We start from the raw sequence: 27,460 nt of genomic DNA, 5'->3' as shown, positions 1-27,460 counted from the left end.
TACCCCTCCTGTGATTGATATGCAGTCTCCATCCCGCATACAACATAAAAACCCGATCTCAAACGCCAGTAATGTTGCATCTGGTTTCGAAACTCAGTCAAAACACGGTCCATCAGCCAACACACGGTTGGGCCCACTGCGATGAATTGGATTAGTACTCAATTATTTGCCTCCGCCCTCCGATACAATACAATGCGTCATTGATTATGGAATTTGCTGATGCGATGACAAGCAAGAAGAACGAACTTTTGCCCGAGTGGAAACTTGCACAGTTTCATGGTGACCCATTACTGCCGTGAGTGGTAGGGCCATTTCAAAAGCGCGATTGCCTCACAGTCGCTCACTAATGACGTCAACATGACATACTTTGATTTCTCATCAATGGTAGAGCCAAGATTGTAAACGCCGCGTTTGCTTACGGCGGTTTAGGTGGCAACTAAGGACTTTAGAAAGTAAATTTGGCCAGCCAGAGGCAGTCGTAAGTGTTCACTTGGATAATCTAGGCAACTTTTCGCCTCTTTAAATGCGAAACAATGATAGCATCATTAACTACTCTGCAGCAATATATAGCATTGTTGGGGTTTTCAGGTCACTCATATGACGCTGACTTGAAGAGCGCTTCCCTACTTAACCAAGCGGTACAAAATTTACCACCAGACATGCAAGGGTCTTGTTCACTCTTTGCGATTGAAAAGCACTGGCTCAAGGCAACTCTCTTCGAGTTCAACGATTGGCTGAAAGAAAGGGCTGAGGCAAAAGTTCTTTTGAATCCCAACGCAAGCAAGGCCAAAACTGAAAATAAAAACACTTCGGTGACCAAGATAAAACAGTGTTCGCAGAACGTTAATAGTTTTTGCATCAGGTACTCAAGGAAAGGAAACAAAGAAGCAAGTGCACACTTCTGCCGCAACCTCCTATGATCGCTGAGTGCAAGTGTAACCATTGCTTATGCGAGAAGAAAAGACTCCAACTCAGCCAGCTAATTTGGGTGTTGGTAATAGACTTCGTTTTTTGTGCTTAAGTGACAAGCACACGTGTCCACAGCCAAGAAAATGCCGGGCAGACGTTGTCACCTGTTGCTGACGCTAAGCGACCCTTCTAGGTGACTGAATTGCAGCTGGTCAATTTTTCCGGTTGAGATACGAAGTCGTTAGTTTTTTGTGATGCGGCCTGCAGTATCTCTTGTGTGGCTGGTAGTCTCGCAGTTAGACTCGGTTTGCACGGTAGAGCACTGAAACTAACTACCAAGAGTACAAATACGGAGGAACTCATTGATACTAGGGTTGTCGTATTGACTTTGAAACATCAGAACTTTGAACCATTTACCATCAACCCCTTCAGGAATCATACACGCACTTAGCCGTCATTGATCCTGTGACTTATTCCTCCAAAATTTTGAGGTGATACTCGGACAGGATGTCAATCATGCCATCCGTCCGCTATAATACTTCTCTACCGATGAGCAGCGTTCATTCGTTGCCGTTCGCTTACCCACAGGTTGGGTCTTGAGTGGTCTGTTACTGTTAAGGTCGGGTGTTTAATCTCAACGTGCTTCAAGGCCAAGATAGAACATGAAATTGAGTTAGCAAGTCAAATACAGTAATGGTACATTGAATATTTTGGGTCAAACGAGGAGGTCAACCCATGATCTGCAGCATATGCTAGGGCTCGCGAAATACTTGAGAATTCCACCGATCACAATGGACTGAGATACGACTTCCGAACGTTGTGGGCGGCAGACAACACCCAGCTCTGAAATAATTAGTTCTCCTCCCTTGTGCAATTCAAGTCTTTTGAAAAGCGATTGGCCAGGGATGGATATCTAAAGGAAATGTATAGTAGAACCATTAAGCAAGATCTAAATAAAGGGAACGTGTTCGAGGTACCGGACGCTCACTAGGCGGAGAACCAGCGTGATAAAAAGTTGTACCTGCCTCATCATCCGGTTTTAAAGCCAAACATGCTGGTGAAGTTGCGTCGGGTGCTCAATGGATCAGCAAAATGTCACGGTGTCTCGTTGAAAAACTCCTTGCTCGCTGGCCTTGATCTGCTTCAAAACCTCATTTATGTATTTCTCCGCTTCCGAAAACAGCCATACGCCGCTTCCGTTGACACCGAGGGAATGTTTTCACATGTTGGCTTACTGTTGTTACATGTTAGCGAGGGAATGTTTCTACATCGGATCAAACAACATTTCATTTTTTGGGGCGGGAGGACCCGACAAGTTACGTTGTAGTGTACAATTATACTAGCCATAATTTCGGGGCCAAACAGTTGCCGACCTGCACCATTATGCACAACGCACTGCGAGGGAAATGGGAACTTTTACCCTAATGTTGCAAAAGCCATGCTTGAAAACTTACAGGGACAGTTTTTTTACTGAGTAGTGTCCTGAGAAAGCCATCAGTAGATCGAAAAAATTGGTACATCTTCTCCATCTCGGTGAGTTCAAGCTTAATAAGCTTGTAAGCAATGAGCCAAATCTGACTCGTCAGACTGATGGATCACCTATATCTTTGAGCCAAAGGTCATTGCTTCATGACAGGAAGGTTCATCGCACGTGGTTGGCCTAGAGTAAGACGACACTAATGACAACTTAGCTGTTAGTATGGGTAAAGCTGCGCTATTACCCAGTCACTCACGCGGCGCTTTGTCCTAAGTATCGTTTCGTAGGTCTTTGACCCATTGGTGTTGTCGCACCGTTTTCTGTTGGTGCTCGACTGCTCTTAACTGACATCTGCCGTGTTACAGGACAACGTGGACCGACAGCACAACTGTCCTACAGTCGATATTGTAATGAAAAACAACCAATTCTCATGGCAAACCGCGTTTGCAGATTTTTGGAGTATACCATCGTTGACCAATGGAACAACGTCACAACTGAGAATAATTCAGCTGACGCTGGCATGCACGGAATGTCTGCTTAAGTTGGGCATCTAAGCAGTTGGGTCAAAATTCCACATTTCTTAATGATCTCAAGTTTTCTGTTCGCACGGAACAAAAAGTTCATGAATAACATCAATTTTATCGTCAACAAAGCAGTTATTTTTGAAGACAATGTATCTCTGGCTAAATCAGAAAACCCCCCTTCCGTAGTTATTCCCGTTTGTTAAGTTTACTTATTATCAATAGTATTGCTCATGGCCGCATACTTTTTCCAATTTTTTTAACTGAAACATGCCAGTTACCGCAACCTCAATGTTAGCATTTTTGAACCTTCTTTGTATACTATTCTTCGCATGTATCGACTCAAGGATGAGGTGTTGCACACCAAACTTTGTCTTGTGAAGCATAATCCTAAATTGTTTTATTGATCATAACTACACTGTCCAGTTAGTGATGATCCTCACGATCTGCTTGCTGTTATGCTTAACTAATTTCTACTAGGAGAATATCCCAACGGTAACCCGTCGCTTTTTCGTAATAATGAATTTTACCTTCGGAACCGGTACGCTCGTGCGCAGTGGTACGCTAATGCGATATGTTCCATTGGATCAGAGAGTACGTACCGACGCGTAACCGAGGTTCTATGTGGCAGACGGCTGCCGAGCACAACTTTAAGTAAATAAGCGAGAATATCATCCCATCACAATCAAGTATTTAATAGGAGTAAAGTGCGTTCTTATATTTGTAGAAAACTCTGAAAAAGTTTTATCAACCTAATTATAAGTAAATATGACCACCATATGTACCGATTGTATGCATACCTCGAGTTTGTTTCTTAAAAAAGACAAAATTTGAAAAGAGTGACTAATGATTCTTATTAGGAGATCTAATGCCACGAGTCTCATGCTTAGTGTTCTCAGCGAGAGTTTTAAATATTCTAATAAATTTTTCAGCACTAAATTCTTCAGCAACTGAACAGACAGTTACTAAATATGCTTTTTGAGGTAACGTTTTATGTTGTAAATGCATCATATGGCTCAACAACAATATGGCTTTTTTCGTCATATGGCTTTTTTTACTGAGCTGATTAGTTTCATATTAAATTTAATTATTCATTAAGTGACTTAGTTAACGAAAGGATGCCTTTAACCTGTAACGTTTGCTCAAGTTAATCTGCCATCTTCCTGTTGGTTTGCCTTTTGGGAGCCAAAAATGCTCATGGACCAATTACAAAATTTTAGTGCTTCGAATTGATTAGTTTTGGCTCCCTATTTGCATATCTGTTCAAGAAATTCAACCGTCCATGTTCACCTATTTTGTTCAGAGAAAAATTTTGGTATGTGCTTGGCTCGTGCAGATCAATTGAGTTCCAGTCAGTCAATGAGAAGGCTTGTACAGTAGATTTAGATGAATAGAAGTTTTTAAGGTTTTCTTGAAAAATGAAATGCATTGCAAAAGAAACCTTCAGTTTACATTAGAAAATGTACATGCTAACTGCAAACTGTCTTTTTTTGTCATGAATATTTGTGTTAGCAGTGATAAAATTTCATAGAGATGGCATTGTACCCAACTGATATGTCTACAATTTAAAACTTTCGTAGTTGTGCCCCGATGTAACACAAGAAAATTAAAGTGCAAGGCATTGTGCTTTAGTTTTTCCGTTGCACGAGTAATTGAAAAACTTTTTGACAACGCACTTAAAACAAGTCAGTATATATGGTTGAATTATCAGTACCTTGAAAGTTGGACGGCAAAAATTGTAAGTTAAACTCTCGAAACACTTGTGGCAGGGAAATAGATAGCCTCAAATACCGTGAAAAAGGCTTTAAAGTTTTTTTAATGCAATACAGACGCAATTGAAGCGTGCGATTGAAAGATAAACAACAAAAATATCTCGATTTAATATTATTTTTACGCCTAGCAAAATGAAATTTTGCTTGCTTTTGCTTAGGTCGAGTTTGGATGAAAAACTGAAATTTCACTTGGTTTATGAAATTTCTTGCAGTGGATGTGACTCCACTTATGTCGGTCAGACTTTCTTTTAAATTGCCATGAGGATGACAGAGCTTCGGAAACTTGACTCAGTGGTCGGGCAGCACGTTAGCGGCTGCTGTGGTTCGTCAAATACTTTTAGGTGGCGTATCAATGATCAGTACAAAGAGACTGAAAAATTGTTAACCTTGGAAGCATTGCACATAACGCAACGTAAACCGAAATTGAACACTTGAGACGATTAGCGGGGTGAGAGCCAACACTCGACGTAAAAGTAATTTGAGTTGGCTTGCTCGGAAAGATTTAAACAAACCTACGAAAAATATATGCAAAAAAAGCGAAAATTGACGCTAATGTTGGAAAACAGTCACTCAAGATTTCAGAAATGGATAAAATTTAGCAACTTGTTTCAAAAATTGAAAGTCAAAGATTTTCGAAAGTTCAAAAATCCGATTTAAACAAGCGGATCAACTCCAAGAACTCAAAAATTTAATCTTCGTAATGATTGCTTATATATTTCCATTTTAGTTGACAACACTCATAGAGTAAAATCGATAGCCTGACAATAGTAGTTTTAGCGAGAGCGTTCGTTTTTAAATTTAGACTTAGTCGAATTGGCTTTTAATTTCTTTTAATTTTTTGAAATGATTTTGGTTAAAGTAAATTACTTGTTAACAGCTAAACGTCAGATCACCTCAGCCTCATCTTAACTTCATTTTGTTTGTATTTTGAAACAAACTACCGAAAAGCATCGAGACGATCGTTTTGAAAATCAGTAGACAAATGAAAGTTTAAATAGAACAACAAATCAATGCTTGTATTATCAATTAAGGTTTAGTAAGCACGTTTCATCGATTGAGGTAAGACTTATTTGATAAAAATTTTTAACATACCATTTTCTTTACAATTAAAATAATAGAGTGCCAAATTACGTCTTTCACCCAAATTCTGATTAGTTGCACAGTTAACATAAAATTTCTACATGGACAATTGGTTTGACACAGTAAAGTATCCTGAGAAAGCCATCAACAGATCGAATGAATTGGTACATCTTAACCATCTCGGTGAGTTCAAGCTTACTAAGTTTTTAAGCCATTTTCCAAATCTGGCTTGTCGAATTGATGGATCATCTCAATCTACTGAGCCAATTGTTAATGCTTCATTCCAGGAAGATTCATCGCACGTGCATGTCCTAAAGTGGGACGAAACTAATGGCACCTGAGCTTTGGCTAGGCGTAGAAGCTGCGCCCAACTCAATCACGCGGCGCGTCGTCCTAAGTCGCGTTTCGTAGGTCTTTGACCACATTGTTATTGTCGTATCGTTTACTGTCGGTTATCGACTGCTCTTAACTGACATCTGCCGTGCTAAAGGACAACATGGACCGACAGCACTACTGCCCTACAGTCGATACTCTAGCGAAAAGCAACCAATTCTCGTGGCAAATCGCTTTTGCGAAGTTTTGGAGCAGACCATTGTTGACCAATGGAACCAAGTCAAAACTAAGGTTAATTCAGCTGACGCTGGCATGCATGGAATGTCTGCTAAATTTTGGCAACTAAGCACTTGGGTCGAAGTTCTGAATTTCTTAACGACCTCAAGTTTGTCTGCCGCATTCTCGACGCTAGCATTACTGACCCTACTGAGTCCCTTGAAACTAAAAGAAGGGACCTTCTTTCATCAGTTTTCCTGTGATGGGAGTTGAGCAGTTTTTGCCAAGTAAGGGTATGCCTGTCATAATTTTGTCTGAACATCAGCTTCATTGAAGCTGAGGCTCTCTCAAAGGAATAAAGTTTGGCTTCAAGCCCCGCGCACCACATCATGGTTCAATCCGAGAGTTTGGTACGAAGTTTCTTGCGCGTGTTGTATAGTATTCTTTGCACAAGTCGCCCCACGAATGAGGTGTTGCACAGTCACCTTTGTCTTGTAAAGCATTATCTTAGTTCGATTTAATAATCTTAATTACGCTGTCCGTTTAGCGCTTATCCTCACGATCTGAATGCTGTTACGTCTATGCCATTTATTTTAGGATTATTTTCTACCGGTATCCCGTTGCTTTTTCCTAATTATGAATTTGACCATCGTAAACGGTACTCTCGTGCGCAGTGGAAAGGTACTGCGATATGTACCCATTGGATCATAGAGTACGTACCGACGCGTAACCGAAGCTCTACGTGGCAGACGCCTGCCGAGCACCACGTTAACTAAACAAGCGAGGGAGAATGTCATCTAATCACAATCGAGTTTTTAATAGGAGTAAAATGCGTTCATATATATGAAGAAAGCTCTGAAAAGCTCGTTTGAATTAATTTTATGTAAATATGACCACAATATGTACTAATTTTGGTGGTTTTTGGTTTATTTTTTTCCGGTTATCTAGACAATTGTTGACCGATTATGAACTGATTTCGACGTCATTGACATTAGACGAAGAACCAGTAAAAGTGTATCAAAAAAACTGTGCCGTCGAATTGTCGCTTGTTACTGGGACGTTCAGCTTAAATTTTGCTTTGTTCTTGAACTTCGTCGATCTCAACAATACTGAATACGTTGCTTTATGGCAACTGATTTGATAATACGTTATTCCACACGAATTTAATCTGTCCAATTGGTGTTTTCCACCTTTATCAATAGCACAAATTTCGCGCATCGTCAAACGAAAGAGAATAGTGAATGGGGCAGAGATAAATTAGAGTCTTTTGTGAGCCCGGGCAATCATTGCGTAACAGTATCTGAAACCTTTTATGCGTATTCTTCTTTTTAAACATTATTCGTGTTTGTTTTTAGGTTTTTCAGATGCAAGAGTAATTGGAAAACTTTTATCGAGGCACTTAAAACAAATCAAAATAAATGGTTGAAAAATCAGTACCGTGAAGGTTGGTTTGCAAATATTGCAAACGAAACTCTCGAAGCACTTGGGGTAGGAAAACAAAAAGCCTCAAATATCGAAAAAAAAGATGCATCATTGGCGAAAAATAGTCGAAATGAAACTTCTTTCATGCAATACAAATGCAATTTAGGCGTGCTATTGAAAGATAAACCACAAAGATATCTCGGTGTAATATTTTTACGACTAGGAAATTGAAAACTTACTTGACTCGGCTTAAGTCGAGTTTCGATAAAAATTTGAAATCTCAAGTGGCTTATCTAGTTTCTTATAGTGGATGTGAATCAAACTATGTTGTTCATACTTGACGTAATGTTCCCTTCTTGAAGATGACAGAGCACCAAAAATTTGACTCAGCAGTCGGGTAGCACGTTAACGACTGCTGTATTTCATCAAAGACTTTTAATTGGCGAATCAATACTGGACAATTGATCACTGTAGAGGCATAGCACATGAGGCAACAAAAACCGAAATTAAACACGCGAGACGAATACCGGGGCGGGAGTTGACACTAAGTGTATGTCTGACATGCAAGTTGGCTTGTTTGAAAAGATTTTAACGAACAATATATACAAAACAGCGAAAAATTACGCTAGCGTTGGAAAACATTCCCTCAGTTTTTCGGGAATGGAAAAAATTTAACGACATTTTTCGAAAGTTTAAAATCAATGATTTTCGAAAGTTCAAGGAGTTCGATTTAAACAATTGGACCAAAAACTCAAAAACTTTGTAATGGTTGTAGATATATTTCCATTTTCGTTGAAAACACTCAGAGTAAAGTTGATAGCCTGACGATGTTAGTTATAGCGAAATCGTTCGTTTTCAAATTTAGAATTAGACTAATTGGCTTTTAATTTCTTCTAATTTTTAAGTTTAGTTTTAATTTAAGTAAAGTAATTGTTATCAGCTGGTCTTCAGATCGCATCAATCTCATCTTCACTTCATTTTGTTTGAACGGTAAAACCCAACACTACCGAAAAGCATGGAGACGATCGTTTTGAAAAACAGTAGACATTTAAAGTTGATATGAAACAACAAATCTACGCTTGCATTATCAATTACGATTTAGTTAGCACAGAAATCAATAGTCAAGTCACTAAACAAGACAATTAGACAATTGTCAAAGAAGACAACTGGACAATTGTCAAATCAAGTCAATAAACAAGACGTGTCTGATTAAAAATTTTATCAAACCATTTACTTTAAAGTTAAAGTAATAGAGTGCAAAACCACTTCTTTCACCCAAATTCTGATTGATTGCACAATTAACATAAACTTGTTTGCTTCATAAAACGCCCTTGAAAATTTGAAGTACTTTTGAAAACAACTAGCGCAGTCTAAAAAAAACTATTTGCTTAACTGATATGGTTTGTGCAGCTGCTACGATTGTCATTCAAGCATAAAAAATGGTGGAAATTTTGTAAACAAGAAAAACCCCCTGTTCTTAACCTAAAATTCATTATTTGCAAAGTGTGAACAATTTATTAATCCTATTTACGCCGTCCGTTAAGCGCTGACACTCACTATCTAAATGCTGTTACGCCTAACCACTTTGTTTTCGGAGAATATTCTACCGGTATCCCGTTGCTTTTTCCTGATAATGACTTTGACCATCGTGAACGGTACTCTCGTGCGCAGTGGAACGCTACTGCGATATGTACCTAGTGGATCTTAGAGTACGTACCGACGCGTAACCGATGCTCTAAGTGGCAGACGCCTACCGAGGGAGAATATCATCTAATCACAATCGAGTCTTTAATAGGAGTAAAATGCGAACATATATATGAAGAAAGCTCTGAAAAAACTTGTTTGCCTAATTTTAAGTAAATATGACCACAATATGTACCAATTTTGGTGGTTTTTTGGTTTTTTCAGTTTTCTAGGAAATTGTTGACCGATTATGAACTGATTTTGACAAAGAACCAGCAAAAGTGTATCGAAAAAACTTTGCCGTCTGAGTGTCGCTTGTTACTTGAATCAACTTAAATTTTGCTTTGTTCTTGTACTTCGTCGATCTCACCAATACTGAATACGTTGCCTCATAGCGATTGATTTGATAATACGTTGTCCCAGACGAATTGAATTCTGTCGAATTGGAATTTTGCACCTTTATCAATAGCACAAAGTTCGCGCATCGTCAATCAAAAGAGAACAGCGAATGGGGCAGAGATAAATTAGAGTCTTTTGTGAGCCCGGGCAATCATTGCGTAACAGTATCTGAAAACTTTTATGCGTATCCTTCTTTTTAAACATTATTCGTGTTTGTTTTTAGGTTTTTCAGATGCAAGAGTAATTGGAAAACTTTTATCGAGGCACTTAAAACAAATCAAAATAAATGGTTGAAAAATCAGTACCGTGGAGGTTGGTTTGCAAATATTCCAAACGAAACTCTCGAAGCACTTGGGGTAGGGAAACAAAAAGCCTCAAATACCGAAAAAAAAGATATACCATTGTCGAAAAATAGTCAAAATGAAATCCCCACTTTTTTTAATGCATACTTGCCGTAATGTTCCCTTCTTGAAGATGATAGAGCACCAAAAATTTGACTCACGTTAGCGTCTGCTGTGTTTCGTCAAAGCTTTTTAATTGGCGAATCAATACTGGACAATTGATCACTGTGGAGGCATAGCACATGAGGCAACAAAAACCGAAATTAAACACGCGATACGAATACCGGGGCGGGAGTTGACACAAAGTATAAATGTGACATGTGAGTTGGCTTGTTCGAAAAGATTTAAACGAACAATATATACAAAAAAAAACGAAAAATCACGCTAGCGTCGGAAACAGTCCCTCAGTTTTTCGGGAATGGAAATTTAGCAACATTTATTGTTGGCGCCACTTCAAATCAGCTACAAAAGCCATCAGACAGCAAGAAACAACTTTTGAAACTGGAAAATTTCAAACTCAAAAATGGACCAACCTGAAAATTTTTAGAAGTTGGGACCGAAATTTTGTACACACCCAGATTTTTGGAAGGGAAAACCTGAGCAGCCAGAGGTTATTTCACATGGTTAGGGTTACCTCTAAGCTACTCATGAACCCAACGAACGTTATTGCATCACAACCACAAGTGTGGCTATTAGCACTTTTATGGTGCAAATTTGGCATTTTTCGATATTTTGTCATTCAATGTTAAACTTAAGTTGTTGATATTATGATATCTTAGGTGATCATTAAAGATCGAATACCGTACACTTGAGGCATTTAGAGCCACGTAGTAACCATCTGTGCTTATGTCAATAAAAGTAAATATTGCATTAATTTGACATTTACTATGTAAACAATCACTTAAATATTTTCTTGATTAACCAATCAGAAACAAGTTGCAATGATGTTATAATTGATAAATGTTTGATTAAATACTTTAACCGAATTGTTTCCATAGAGAAACTGAATTGTATTTAGAACCATTAAAAGCTGTTATACAGTGCAGTTGGCTCTCAGATTGACTAAAATTTGATTCTTTAACAACTGAAGTCTTTTTGCTAAGTTTTGCTAGATCTGAAGACCTTGCGAGTTTTAAGTTAGTTGTGGAGAAGTTAGCAACATTAATAACACTGGCTGAAGCCTCACAAACTTCAGCACGAGATTGAACATAGATTAAAACTAAGGATTTTCTTTACATCAATCAACTAAATTAAAGTTACAGTCCTTTAATACGTGCGACTAATTGTTTCGAAGAGATTGTTAGTCAATCGAAAATGACTAGCCGATTCTAATTAAAATTTTCAGGTTGACTAACAACCCCTGTGAAGAACCAGGCCGGCGTCAAACTCGAGAACCAGGCTGTGATATATAGGTTCCTCTGAGATTCTTGAGCAGCCGCAACATTTGGTCCGCCGACTAGGACATCGACAACAACACGATCAGCAACGAATCTTTGGTTCAAATTGGTGGACCAGAACGAAATCTCTACGATGGCCAGCAAATGTCCCAGTAGACACTGAAAAAAATTGATTGGAAGACGAGTGGTCAACTGAAGACGTTAGAGAAGGAGCTATTTGACCTACTCAAATTTTTTTCCAGACGCCTCATCGAGCTAGAAGGCTACCTAACACAAAACAATGACTGCCGAAAGTGCATATCGAGTCTTCTTCGAGACGTATGACAACTTAAAAGCCAACCGAAAGCAGCAAAGGTTACTATTGAAACCAAAGTATTTAGAAGCTTTCGACAATGACACAAAGCGTATGTTAGAAGAAAAGAGCGAAGATTTTAGATCGGTAGTTAACAAAGTACCATTTCTCCGAGACATCGAAAGGTTTTGCACAGAATTCGTCGGTTAATGTGAAGACACATTTCCAGCGTACAAAACAGTGAAAGCTGCTCACCCAATTTCGAGTGAGCTAACAGGTTTGGAGGAGAAGTTAAAAACTGAAAACTTAAGCGACTCCAAAAAACAGACATTGTGTAATCAGGTGGAACGATTAGTCGAAAAACTAGATGAAATCTACGCAGAATCAACCCGAATGATAATGCCAGAAAAGTACTCCCAAGAGCTTATGGAGTTCAGAAAAAATAGGAGTTACTATCAGGACCTGATCAAATAGTATGGGCACAGCAAGTGTTGAGGAAACGAAACATCGTTAGTGTCATCCACATCGGCTGTTGACAAAGACCCAAACGAGATCGTAATTGATACAGGAAATGGAGCAATAGAAAACGCTGAGGAGAACGTCGAGGTCTCTTCCAGCCGTTCTGCTACCCATGGAAGCAGAAAAGAAGCCAGTGTCGCCAATTCGCGATCATCGAGAAGGCAACAGATTGACGAAATGGAGCTCGAAAATCTAGAAGCTACGAAAGATGCAGAGCAACGACTAAGAGAGCGGCAGTTGGAGTTAAAGCAGCAGGGTGAGGAAAAGGAAATGCGTTGTCGGCAAGAAGAGTTACGTTTACAACAACAAGAACATGAAATACGTCTAAAACTGCAACAACAAGAAGGCGAACTACGTTTGAGACAGCATGAGCAAAAGCTCGAGAACGAAAATAAGAAAGCCGAAGCCGACGAAAAACAAAAGCGCATGGAAAATGAACTGACAAAAGGAAGTTCAAGAGCATCTGCATCACAGGCAGACAACGCTGGATCAAGACGCAATCTAGAACGAACTGCATGCTGGGCGAATTCAGTGGTCCAACATTCTGGCACTAGTCCACCCCTATCTCCCAATGTTGTAATCGACCCTCCTAAGAATGTCACACAGGACAGTGGTGACAAAAGTTTCAGCGCCTACCCGAAAACTACCCGTTGTTCCAGCCGGGCACAGGACTTTTCACAACGCAACTGCAGGATTCGAGTATTCTCAAGAAACCTGAAATCACTAAATCAATTTGGGTAACATAACCACAGACGCTGTTAACCAAGACGACTTTCCGGCAACAAGGATTGTCAACGTTCCACAACAGGCAGAGAAGCCAGAGTCCCAAGCACAACTCTCGCAACAGATCGATGAAAGCCAAAACCAAACATCAGTAAGCCAAGCTACCCCACGAGTAATTTACCAACCGAGTGGTGACCCAAGAGGATTACCAAATCTCAAGCTATCAGAATTCTCAGGAGACTTTTTGGAGTGGTCCGAGTGGGCAGAATTTTTCGATGTCATTGTGCATGTCATTGTTGGTTTTGCAAACGTAGTCACAAACACAGTTAACGTTTTAGCTCGACTCGGATTTCAGCATGATCTGGAGTCGGAACGAGATCTGAGTGCAGCCACCAGAAAACTTTCCCCTCAGCTTTCTTAGGGCGCAGTGGCTACGACATCTACAGGACCATCGATTACTAGCAGCAGTCTTGATTGTTTTCAAGCACTGGTTAGAATCAACTGCTTTCATACATGAAGACTTGTTAGCCCAAACAAACCCTAAGTTTCAAAACCGTGAGAAACCGAAAACTAGTACTTTTGCATCCAAAGCTGATGATTCTACCAAATCAAAGAATTCAGAATGCCCGTTCAAAGATGGAGAGCACGAAATCTGGAGTTGCGAGAAATTCAAATCAGTGAAGCGGAATGAACGACGAGAACATGTGCAGAAGTTCAGACTGTGTTTCAATTGCCTGAGACCTGGCCATCGATCGAAGGATTGCAAAAGTAGAACCTGCAGTTTGCCCAACTGTGGACGACGACACAACAAACTTTTGCACAGCTTCTCAAAGAAGGAGGCTACATCATGTGCCTCGGTTGCTACGACTGCAGTAGCAACAATGATCACACAAGGAGGACTCCCTGTAGTGTATATAAAACTAATGAATGGACCCTCAGCCTGAGCGTGCTGGCAATGTGAGATACGGGATACTCATTCTCATTCGTGGACAAGTCAGTTGTATCTACACTGCAGCTGCAAGGCCGAAAAGCGTCTTTGTCAGTAGCAGGAATCCACGGATCACAAGATGTCAAGACGGAAATAGTGCCGATAGCGGTTTCAGTGCACCAGAAGCCTCGACCTTTGACGACAGTGCAATTCTATGTTTACGAGAAATTGAAATTGGGTGACCAGATTGTAGATCTGCAGGGGTTGAAAGATCGCTACCCACATCTGAGAAACTTGCAAATCAGAGCTACAATGTAAACGAAGTTCAGGTATTCAAGAAGTCAGACGTCAAAACTACACCATTGGCAGGGAAATTGAAAAGAGGATGAGCCTTAAGTGGTCCTCTACCAGCGAAGCAAGCGGCTACTCTTGCTACAACAGCAACCTCAGTATCAGAGGACAAGTTAGCAAGTCAGTTGAGTAAATGGTGGGACATGGAATCCAACTCCTCAAACTGTGATGTCAGCGGTCATTCTCAAGACGAACAGAGAGCAATCAAAACATTGGAGCAAACAACTCGATTCACCAGTGAAAGATACGAAGTTGGACTTCTATGGCGAGAAGAGGAAGTGAAGTTACCAAATAACTTCTACTCTGCTATGGGGCAACTTAGCAGTTTAATCGGATTTTTAATGGGGCTTGTTTAAATCGGATTTTTGAACTTTCGAAAATCTTTCAAGCCACAGTCTACGTAGTTCGTCTCAGGAGGCAGATTTTGAGGGAACATGTCAGAATTGACAAAATTTATCATTGGACCGATTCATCAACAGTCTCACAATGATTACAGTTAGCTCACAAGAAACAACAAGTGTCTGTTGCCAACAGGGCAGCAGAAAAAATGGAAAACTCTTGAATGGATCAGTGGAGACATGTCAAAGGCGTCGATACCCAGCGGATATTGGCACAAGAAGGATGTCCATTGAAGGCCTCAAAGAGTCCGGTTGTTTAAACGGGCCGGCATGGCTCCAGACAGATGAAGAAAAGTGGCCAAAGCCGTGGTGCCAATTGAACGAAGCTGAAGCTGAGAAAGTTACCAGTACTGTAGCCAGAGAAACTGAATTAGACCAACTAGTTGACTGGAGACGATACAGTAGCTTCAACCGAAATAGAAACTTCATTGCCTACTGCATGAGGTTCAAGACGAAGCAGAAGGGACCCCTCAAAGCAGACGGAGTCCATCAAGCAGATTAAATACTGTTTCGATTTGTTCAAAACGAAAGCTTCCGGATGTTTCAAAGTCGATAGCAAACAGCAGAGAAATCTCAAAAACATTGAACATTGCCAAATTGTTTCTCTCCGTAGAGGAAGATGGAACAAATAGAGTGACAGCTCGACTGAAGCATTCAAACCTTGATTACAATGCAAAACATCCAATACTCTTGACAGCAAAACGTCAAATTGTACAACTTCTGTCGGAGAATGCACATCGTGACAACCTACATGAGGGCACAGAATGCTTCAACAAGAGTAATGAATCATCGGAATAAAAAATTTATTAAGGAGTATCAAGTCCAGATGTATCAAATGCAGACACAGGATTGCCAATACGATTCACCCACCGATGGCGGATCTACCCCAAGAACGACTTGATGGACATGTGTTCCCATTCACTCAAACCGGTGTTGATACCTCGGACCCTTAGTCAAGTTCCAACAACGAGCTTTAAAGATATGGTGCTGCCTCTTCACTTGTCTAACAACCAGAACAGTACACATCGAAGTGGCACAGTCATTGGACACCGAGTCATATCTAGCTGCAGTGACAAGATTCATTGCATGACGTGGCTACCAAAGTACCAGCATCAGCGACAACGGAACAAACTTCGTTGCTGCAGCCAATGAGCTGAAAGCGTTCATGAACGAGTGGGATGAAGCTAAGATTGAGAGTGACCTAGAACAGAAAAAGATTGTTTGGAAATTCAATCCACCTGGAGCTCCACACTGTGGTGGAATCTGGGAAAGACTTGTTCAAAGTTGCAAGAAAGTCATGATTGCAATCTTGGACAACCGAAGCCTCACCAACGAGGTACTTAGCACTACAATGTGTCTTGTAGAGCAAACACTCAACGCAAGACCCCTGACAGCAGTGAGTGACGACCCTGAAGATTTAACAGCACTCACGGCAAATAATTTCTTGCTAGGACGAGAGAACGCGAGTGCACTGCTCGAACGCTATCATGATATCAAAGAATCTTGATATCAAATAGCGAAAAATCACGCTAGCGTCGGAAAACAGTCCCTCAGTACTTCGGGAATGGAAATTTAGCGACATATTTTGTTGACGCCACTTCAAATCAGCTACAAAAGCCATCAGAAAGCAAGAAATAACTTTTGAAACTTAAAACTCGAAAATGGTCAATACTGAAAGTTTTTAGAAGTTGGGACCGAAATTTTGTACAACCCCCGATTTTTGGAAGGGGAAAACTGAGCAATCAGAGGTGATTGCACATGGTTAGGGTTACCTCTAAGCTACTCATGGACCCAATGAACGTTATTGCATCAGACCCACAAGTGTGGCTATTAGCACTTATATGGTGCAAAATTGGCATTTTTCGATATTTTTTCATTTATTGTTAAAATTTTTAAGTTGTTTATTTTATGATATTTTAGGTGATCATTAAAGGTCAACTACCGTACGTTCGAGGCATTTAAAGCCACGTAATAACCATCCGTGTTTATGTCAGTAAACGTAAATATTACAGTAATTTGACATTTACTATGTAAACAATGACCTAAATCTTTTTCTTGATTAATCAATCAGAAACAGTAGCCTTGATGTTATAATTGATAAATATTTGATTAATCACTCTAACCGAATTGTTTCCATATTGATACTGAATTGTATTTAGAACCATTAAAAGCTGTTATTCATAGCAGATGGCTCTCAGATTGACTAAAATTTGATTCCCTAACAACTTGTCTTTTTTGCTAGGTTTTGCTAGATCTTAAGATCTTTCAAGTTTTAAGTTAGTTGAGCTTACTTAACGAGAAGTTGGCAACATTGCTAACACCGGCTGAAGCCTCGCAAACTTCAGCACGAGATTGAACATAGTTTATCACTTATGATTTTCTTAACTTCAATCAACTGAATTAAAGTAACAGTCCTTTAATATGTCCGAGCGATTAATTGTTTCGACGAGATTGTTAGTCAATCGAACCCTTGTGAAGAACCAGACTGGCGTGAAACTCGCGAACCAGGCTGTGATTTATCGGTTCCGCTGAGATTCTTGAGCAGCCGCAACACTTTTCGAAAGTTGAAAATCAATGATTTTCGAAAGTTTAAGAAATTCGATTTAAGCAAGTGGACCAAGAACTCAAAAACTTTGTAATGATTGTTGATATTTTTCCCTTTTTGTTGAAAACACTCAGATGCTGGTTATTGCCAAATCGTTCGTTTTCAATATTAGAATTAGACTAATTGGCTTTTAATTTCTTTTTATTTTTAAATTTAGTTTTGATTAAAGTAAAATAATTGTTATCAGCTGGTCATCAGATCCCCTCAATCTCATCTTCGCTTCCTTCATTTTGTTGGAATTGTAAAACCCACCACTACCAAAAAGCATCGAGACGATCGTTTTCAAAAACAGTAGACATTTGAAGGTGATATGAAACAGCAAATCTATGCTTGCATTATCAATTACGATTTAGTAAGCACAGAAATCAATTCATCGAATGAGGTAAGACTTGTTTGATTAAAAATTTTATCAAACTGTTTACTTTAAAGTTAAAGTAATAGAGTGCCAAACCACTTCTTTCACCTAAATTCTGATTGATTGCACAATTAACAAAAATTTGTTTGCTTCATAAAATGCTCTTGAAAAATTGAAGTACTTTTGAAAACAACTAGTACAGTCTAAAAACAAACTATTTGCTTAACTGATATGGTTTGTGCAGCTGCAACGTTTAATAGGTCATTCAACCATAAAAAATGGTGGAAAATTTGAAAAGCAGAAAAACCCCCTGTTCTTAACCTAAAAATCGATATTTGCAAAAGTGTGAAAAAACAAAATAGTCGTGTAAAATTGTCTGACTGAAATATCGACCCTAGGTCTTTCAATGAAAAGTTGGATTGTATCTGGTTTCAGCCGTTATAGATTTTGGGATTCTTGCCTTTTTTTAATTGCGAGTTCATAAACGTATCGCAGCTACTATCCTTTTATCCTGCAGCTACTATCCGGCATTTAAGTTAATGTATGACAATTGTCGCACCTGCTGTTCACTTTACCTATTTTTTGGATTAGGTTTTCATGTCTATGTTTTCAGCAGACTTAATTTTACAGTCTTAGCTAGGTAGAATTTTGTAACTAGGCGAATCTTTGTCGAATCGACCAATGATACCTTTTATAATGTCCTAAATACCTGTGATATCGTCGACAACAGTGACGTCGCTGTAACCCGGAGGTGGCACTTTCATTCCTATAGGCTCCGTGGAACCCACATTAATGCTTGATGAGCGTTGCTTTCGACCTAGATGATCCAGCTTCTTATTCGGGTAACTGGGCTGCTCTTTCTTGTCTATTGATGCACGAAGGTTCGCTGTTGATAGGTTTGCATCTTCGCTGTAAAGATAAATTGACAATTGTTAAACTGATTAAAAAGTATTCTCCTTAAACCATTGGAAACGGCTTAAATTGTAAATGTCTTTCTTGGCGATTAAGTTTTGAGATTACACGGTTAATTTCATTGAACACTGTGAGCTTGAGGAATGAGATATTTTTTGGTACAAAAGCAGATATCCGCTTTCTGTTGAAGTCGTGTCAGGTTTTTTTCTTCCTCCCCCTTGACATTCAATCGTGTGACAATTACTGGTACTTGTCATTCTTTTCAGTAAATGAACTTATTTTGGCATTTTTTATGCGAAAGAGGCAATTTGGACGCTGTCCAGTTTTATTACTAAAAAGAAACGTTATAGGTGATACCATAGTCCAAATCTATAGTCAAGTTCGCCTTTTTTATCTGAATTTCAAATATACATATATTTTAGTGTTGGTTTTTTTTTATTAGGTATGATTCGAAACAGTTGCAACTGGTCTCACCTGTCAGACGCGTTCTTGACATAATTGTCGATGAGTAGTTTTTCATTCATGCTCGGAGATCTGCCCCTGCGTAGGTGTACTGATCTCATGGGAGGTATGGGACTGCCTATTCGGGAGCGAGGTTGAGCTGAGTCGAAGGAGCTGTTCAGTAGCAGCTCGTTCTTTGTTGCAAAGTTAGGAGCACCTGTAGTAGCCACAAATTTGAAATAATGAACTCAACTCTCACGAGAAATAAGTTACATGTAACATAAGTTTTTCGTATTTGAAATGCCTGTTTATGGCGATTTATTAACACATTCGAGTTTAGGACATCAGTGCTAGGACCTCAGAATAGGTTGCTTTTCACTTGGGCAGTAACGGCGCCAAAAAGTGTGTTTAATTAATTCCTCAGATTTACTTTGCGGCATGATTCCCATTCAGTAGAAATCTATCAGGCTGCTTTTTTAGTTGTGCTTAATCGACTCCTGAAGTTGAATCTGAGAGCGATTAAGTTGCTGCTTGCTCAGCATTTGGATGCAAGTTGCATGATCGCTGACTGTACTTTTCCGAATTAGCATAAAGTAGGTAACCGACGGACATGACAACTCGATTGCACAACGGCTCTAAATTTTAACAATTGAATTTTTCACTTGCCTGCGTCTTGTGCTAGTCCCGTTGTGTTTATATTGTCCATTGACCGACTAAGACCAGAGTTGATATCTGGTAGCTGCAGTGTGACCATTTTACTTGACCCGTTCTTCTCATTGAGTAGGTTCTCCTGTTTGAGGAATTCGTTGAAGTATTCGGCCTCTCCCCCTTTGCGAAGGAGGTCGTGTTTGTCCAGGACTTTGAGCTCGGCGTGAACATGTTTCCAGTGCTGCCGCGTCACGTGACTGAGAATAAGCAGTGATTGGTTAATCATTACTTTTGTTTTTGTTTAACAGGGCGTGCAATGCCTTAAAGCCTCGAAAGAGCAATTTTATTTCTTCTGTTGAGTTCGGGTTTTCTCTTCAGACATATGCTTCAGTGAAAAAGGGTGACATGATCCATAAATCTTTATCAAAGTCAATAGCACATTTTGTGGCAAAAATAACGCCATATTTTTGGAAATGATAGCCGAGACCGCAGTTTGTACCGGACAGTTAAATTATATTTTTATAGAAAATAGCAACAAACGGGGTTTTGACTTAATCCGACTGATTATTTCATAATAAAAAGCAGTACATCATTCGCTTTATGACTCAAATTTAGCTCGCACGATGTATGTAGCTCACGAAAGCTCAAGTGATGGCAATGTAAATTTCTGTTTAATTTTCCGTTATTTTCAGAAAACGCGCGTACCTATACAAGTTGGAAATTTGTCAGTGTTAATTCAATACAAAATCTTTTTGAGTGTTCGTTAGTCTACGATTTTGCTCTTGCTTATTTTTTGATGAATAATAATTAGTCTGTTTCTCTTTTGCTTATAAATTTTATGTAAACAGATGCCAATGTTAACAGACATTTGGTTGGCCAAAATCGTATTCATGATTATTTACAGGTACGTTGATATAGCTAAAAAACCGTTAGGGAACTATACTGCTGGTCCGTACATTAGATACTTAAACGACGGGGTTAATCGCGGGACCACATGTATAACTTGAGAGTTCAACCCCTAGTTCTACTCTTGCTATATAGTTAAGTATTAAAGAAAGTTAAATGCAAATATGAATTAATAAGTTATGTTAAACAGCATCAAATATGAACCGAGCATGAAGGGATAGAATAATTAAAGTTGTTAAGACTGAAATAGCACTAGATAGTACAGGTTGAATTATTCTAAGTTAACTTGTAACTTAGATAGAGTTTAAGAGATGTTAAATTATAACTTAGAGAAGTTAAACTGAACTTACCTGATTTCCAAATTTGTGCTAAGTTAATATTTTATGACTTAGAGAGTTCTTAGTTAAGAACAAGTCACAAAATATTCTAAGTTAGAAAAATATCTCAAGTAAGCTGAGATTGAGCAAGGGGGCAATACGGGAGTTTGATTTTAATTCAGAAGTTATCAGGGACCAAATTGTGTTGGTAGTTGAGCGTGCAAGCTCCTTTTATACTTGCGGACACGTGGTTATCTAGTATCCTATTGGATAAAGATAACAGTGTCGACAGAGTTACCAAGGTTAACTTGGTGTTATCTGTGTGGCGTGATAATATCACGTCATAGTATTCTCAGTTTTAGTTAGTGATCTTAAAATAGTAGCTTATTCAAAACTACTTAGTAATTTGTTCACACATTAAAATGGACTTTGTCCAAATCAAGTTTGTGCTTCACGCACTATAACGTAAGTTCTCAAAATAGCACTAAGATTATCAAATAGTGTTACTGAGTGTAGCACACTTCAGTACATCCCATCCCGGTCCATAGGTATTAAATCAAAACATCAAATTTTACATAATCGAATAAATTATTTAGCTTAATTTTATAATAATTAAGCATTTAAAGTTTGTGAGGTAGATTACTTGGTTAAAGTTCTAAAGTTCATCGTAGCTTCTTGTTTCTGAGTTCTCTCTTGAAGAAGGGTTGACGATGTCCTAAGATACAGGGCTGTACAAAATAATAGATCCAATTTTTTTGGCTGGTCGTTATAATAGACCTTTTGAAGTTTTCCTATAAAATTGTGCTGCTAGTACATCTGACGTTGAATAATAGAATAATATAAGTTGAAGAATATACTGGTTAAGTTAATTGTCTGTAATGACAAGCGAGGTAAATGAATAGGGAAATTAAAATTAATGCGCACAACACCATAAAGGCTAGAGTTGCCGCAATGACTCCCCAAATAAAGAATTCCGTTTCGTAATTCATCTTTATTTGAGTATTGTAGAAGAATAAATCAATTGAAGTATGCTTTGTAGCTATAGTTTAAGGAATTAATATTTAGACTTAGTTGATCATTATGAATTTGTTTTAAGAAATAATTAATCTTGCTTTTTGTCATTAGTTCAAAATAAATAACAATTTCTTTTTGTTCAAAGTCTTCAAGAAATAAAATAACTTCGCATTGAAATTCAGAATAATATAATTCGGAGATTCTGAAAACTTTATCGTTAAAAATAATCTGTTTAGAAAAGTTAACCCATGCGGATTCAACATGATCAGAGAGTTGACAATAATCTTTAAACCATTCGATATCAACACCTCCTTCAAAATATGTGTTCATTGTGAATAATATAGTAATTCAATTTTTGTGTCAATGGGGAGAATGGAAGACCATTTAATCTTTGAAAGGAATTGACAGGAAGATCCAAATAGTACTTAAACTATAAATGGCGGATGGCGATGAATGCATACCTGTTAAAGAAAGGTTGTAATATTTATATGTCCGTGATCACCAAAATATTGAAGACGAACATATTAATTGAAATAAGTGAGCGGTCGAAAGTTTAGATTATTGATGTTCAGAATTTCTTCTGTATGAATAAGCTTTAAAATTTCAAATAAATCGTACTCAGGAACTTTATGAAAAAAAAACTACAAATTCATTGGAGTTGTTATTTTGCAAGAATAAGATAATCTCCTGTAACTCAAATGTCCAATGAACTGACAATGGTGTATAGAATTTATTTCCAACTAAGAATGTTTTCGAAGTTTTAATAACTTGCGATTGAATAAATTCAGCAAGATCACAATATGTTTTGAAATATTTAACGTCTACTGAAAGGTTGTAAGACATTAAATGAATTATGGAATTCGATGGAACAATCGAATGATATCATAAGCAAGATAAATCGGTAAAGATAAAGAATAGATTTTATTAGAGAAGCGAGAACAAATCAAATCTGCATTCTAAAGATAGGAATGGACTCATTGTTCACCATAAATTGCGCTAAGTGTAATCATTGAAGATAGTTTCAATGCGGATTACTTTACTTGATGTGAGTAATGGAATCAAAGAGAGTAAGGTAATCGAAATGACTAATAATTAGGCGTTTAAACTAACGAATAATTTTCCTCACCGCGGGAGAAGGAAGAAGAAGTAATGAAGGAAGTACTGAACATCAACAACCACAAATTTATCTGTTCCATTCCGTGAGTGCTCAACGTGATGAGCGGAGGATGTGGAGTTGATGCTTCAGATTTGCGATCTCCAGTTGGAGCTCAGTAATCCGTTGTTCGAGCTGTTGAGAGCGTTGTCTTTCTGTCAGAAAGTTTTGCTGTACCTGATAAGTGAAGGTATCAAGCTGAGGAGTGAGGTTTGCTGTAATATTATCAAAAGGGACTTGTATTGTTTGTCCTTGAAGGTTGTGATTAGTTAGTAGATAAGAATTTTTGTTCGACAAATAACCAATGAGATTGAATCTACTGATGTTGGGTTGCAACTGGTAGATTAAATTTGTATCGTAGTTCGGGTGTCCACTAAAACCGGGGGTTTCAGCTTGTAATTCAGCTTGATGTTGTTTTTGTAGGCGGTCTTGCAGGGGGGTAGTTGTGTAATGATGAAGATTAAGAAAGTTTGGTCGTGACGATTGAGTAGTTGTAGTGTTTGCTAAGACTTTGGGTACCGTACTGTTTGTCTTGGGTATATTTACTTCTAGCGGTGTCGCTGGGTTGAATGTCTCTCTAATGAATTGTTTACGTGGTTGTTTCTTTGCAATTGTATCTGCAGTTTTAGTTCTCTTCTTGGATGATGTAACCTTCGTTGATGAATTTGCACTAGTTGCTTGAGTTTGTACTGCTGAAATCTTGATAGTTGAGAGAAAAGTTGTAGATGGGGTAACGTGAGTTGTGGGTTGTACTAGTCTGTCAAGTTGTTTAACTCCAGAAGATGTTCAGAAGTTGATTGTGTATTGTATTCGGGCCAACCACTTGAAGGTTCCTTCTGAAAGACTGGTATCAGTTCGTTAGGGATTGAATAAAGTTCCTGAAATATCAAGTATTCTCTACTCTTATTCTATTCTAAGAGTATATTTTTTGAAGTTATTTTGCTAGTATTCTCTTTTTCTTATTTTTTTTTTGTATTTTCTTTCAAAGTAAATCAGTAGTAATTTTGAAGTCAGTCTGTATTATCATCATATAGTTTGATGATATTAAGGTAATAGAGGAATTAATCCTATACTGGAGACGTAGGAACGTGTGATCGTTTCTATTTTCGTCTTTATTATTCTCATCATGTAGGTTTGGGTAACCACTTTTATTCTCAAATCTTAAAGCTTGTAAGCCTATATTCTCTGCATAAGGTGGAGTTTGAATAACTCGTTCTCTAATATTAATATTTTCGGTTTTTGGAACTTGCATTGTCCGTTCCCTATTTTCATCAGTGTTATTATTATCAGAATTAGTTGCTTGATAGATAGAAGTCAAAATTGGAACTGACATTAAGTCAAATGTGGCAGCAAAGAGTGCCTTACCAAAGTGAATAGATGCATCTGTAATTTTGTTAATTTGCATTGCTCGAATTAAGCATAAGACTATGTCGATGAGTAGCTTAATGAATAAGAAAGCGGCAAAGAATATTCCGCATCGCTCAATTATATATTGTATTTTACCAAAGGTTTCAACAAATTGATTATTAAAGAAGTCCGGTGAAATGAATGAATCTAGATAAATAGTTCTAGAGTTATAATAATTCGTGCCTGAAATATTTGAAAATGATTCTCTGCTATCTATTAATGACTTAGTAAAGTGTTTGAGAACTCCTTTCATATTGGAGTTGAAAGTTATTGAATTCCAGAAAGACATCATTTCTTTATATGTGTAGATAGAAGCATAAATACTTGCAGTAATAACATTCGCAATTTGTTGAATAACTATATGTGGTTTAAAGAGTGCAGGTCCTCTTACTTTTGTGATTTGTGGGGTTAGTTCAACCCATGAATTATCATCGTCAACATCTAGTTGAAATAAGTTTGAATGTTTATCAGAGCACAATTGTTCTTCGGCTTCAGTGAAAGTTTGTCTAGAAATCGGATCAACGAAATGTATTTCATCTTCATAAAGAATTGGTATTCGATTATAGCACTTATTAAGAATCTGTAAGGGTGAATGAAATTCAGGACAATTATATAGCCAGGCAACATTGCCATTTGTTTTGAGAAACATAGATCTGTTTCCTGTTAAGGTATATCCAGCTAAACGCGGATTTTCATGAGAAATCATTAAAGTGTTAAGAATAGTTGAGCGCTCTAATTCACAGTCATTTCTTAATAGCTCTAGAGTAGAAGTTTGAAGTTGCCGAAGATTATTAAAGTGCAAATAGTCAATTTTTGTTCCAAGATGTGCTTCGAAATCAATATTCTCATAAACTTGAGAATATGTTGTATCAACTGTTTTATTGTCACTGGAATAGAATTTATTTTTCAGAGTTATAGCACCAGTATCGGGTTTAAATTTGTGAATGGGTTCTCCAGTGTTCATATCAAATCCGTCACGAAGACTAATGTATAGAGAATCATATGGCGTAGGATATACTATTCGTGGATGACTACATAAAGACTGTGGTTTATTATAAACTTGGAACATAAAGCTTTGTAAGTCGAAATCTGACTGAGCTGAAGTAAATTTAGGATCCTTTACTATATAGTATTTGTCATTAGCTTTAATCATTTGAGCGTCAAAAGTGCGAATCATAGTGAAAAGACAATTATTGGGTTTATCCCAAGTGTATGCAAATGGATCAGTAGATGTAGAATTGCAGCCTCCGGCTGATAAAGAACAAGGTAGAGGTATATTTTGCCAGTTATTAACTCTGCCATCTCTAAGGTTTACATTCAGGCTAACATTTTGCATATATGTTTCATAAGTGTAGTGTGTAATCCAACCTCGGGAGTTACATTCATTGTTTCCAGTTCCAACATCGCCTGAGTTAAAGTTTGAGAATAAAGATTTGTCAAAATCGAATTCTACTGAATTAGAAGAAGGGGAAAGCTTTATCTTTTTTCTTTCCTTTGCAAGTTTGCATTTCTGAGCATCAAGCTTAACTGAAGTAGTAATAGTATTATGTCTGGCATCTATGCCGCTAGAGTCAAAAGAATCGCAAAACCAACGTAATTGCTGTTGGGTTGCTTTACACATAGTTGCTTCTAGTTTAACTTTATAATTTCTTTGGTAGAGAGTGACTCGTGCTTGATTAGTGCTGATTTTATCAGGGCGAATTTCGCAAGGTGCTACTTTGTTAAGAGAATACATCTGGTTTGAAATCATTTTCGAGCAATCAAAGTGGTTAACATGAAGGTTAGGAGCTGTGTTTTCATAGATACTCATCTTTTCAATTGGTCTGGCGTCAGTGAAAGACGTTAAGAGTAATAATGCAAGAAATATAATAAAGATCAAGTATTTTGCAGAGCAAGCAGTTATAACACAGAGAAGTGCGAGAGGTATTATAGCAATAATCTTAAGAAACTGAACAGAACGAATTTGGTTTCCTATGTAGGTTAAAAAATATTCTACTTTTGAAAGAAACGCTTTCTTATCAGTAAGTTTCTCTTTAAAGAACTGGTCCTTAATCAGTGATAGTGGCATATGGACGTTGCGTTTTGACCAAATTAACAGCTTTTCAGGAGGCTCTAGTAGTTTAAGGTACGGAATTTCTTCAGGTAGACAATTATTTCTATTTACGACACATTCTATGAAGCGTGGATGGGAATCGTTATATTCAACTAACGATTTTAATTCTGCAATACGCAAAGCAATTTAAGATTCAATATCAGTTGCTACAGGTAGGAACAGAGTTAAGCAAAGTAATATAAAAATAAGCATTTTGTAACTTACGTTTATTACTTCGTCTATTGCTGGTGATTTCTTGATTTCTCCGTCTTCCATTTAATAAACGAAGACAGTATAAGGCAAGTCTAACAGATTCAAGTTAATATTATCCGTGAAAATAATCTGATATTTTAGCTCGTGAACGTGAGCGGGATTATAGGGTACCCAAATTATGACAAATTTTGCGTTATTTTCTGATGTTACGAAGAATGCAACTGTTCTCTGTTGATTAGAAACAAAACACTTGTCAAGTGTTACAGTTTTATTTCCGAATTTCAATATTTTCTGTAGAGGAATATTCTAATATACGAGAGCGGGTCGAATGCAAGGGCAGTAAGAAATTGTGTTTCAAGGGAAGGTGGTAACATAGATTAAGGGTCTACAGTAAAGGGAGCTTCGATGATATCAAGGTCTATTTCGTCTCTGTTGTTCAATTGGAAATGAAAGCGTTCAATATGTTCTGGCTTGTTAGGGGTCCAACAAACAGTTATTTCTAAGTTTACAAACTGGTCTTTAATGAAGAAAATAACAATGTTTTCTTTATATGAAATATATGATCGATCAATTTTTGCGGACTTGTTATTATATTTCAGAATTTTATGTGGGATGTTATAAGGACTGTAAGAAGTT

General features: G+C 37.9%; 1 protein-coding gene across 1 annotated transcript in view; it reads right to left on the bottom strand.

Moving 5' to 3' along the window:
- LOC142344560 (uncharacterized) overlaps positions 1-27,460 on the bottom strand; it is a 65,589-nt gene that overhangs the window by 7,036 nt on the left and 31,093 nt on the right. The window contains exons 4-6 of the mRNA XM_075396322.1: positions 19,741-19,979; positions 19,108-19,291; positions 18,431-18,630 (exon numbers count right to left, since the gene is read on the bottom strand). Coding sequence (XP_075252437.1) covers positions 18,431-18,630; positions 19,108-19,291; positions 19,741-19,979 — 623 coding nt within the window. The remainder of the gene's footprint in view (positions 1-18,430; positions 18,631-19,107; positions 19,292-19,740; positions 19,980-27,460) is intronic.

The sequence above is a fragment of the Convolutriloba macropyga genome, chromosome 8 (genome assembly GCF_964194025.1).
Source record: "Convolutriloba macropyga chromosome 8, txConMacr16.3, whole genome shotgun sequence".
NCBI lineage: Eukaryota > Metazoa > Xenacoelomorpha > Acoela > Convolutidae > Convolutriloba > Convolutriloba macropyga.
The sequence above is the reverse complement of the archived record's forward strand: the minus strand, read 5'-3'. Positions and strand labels throughout refer to the sequence as shown.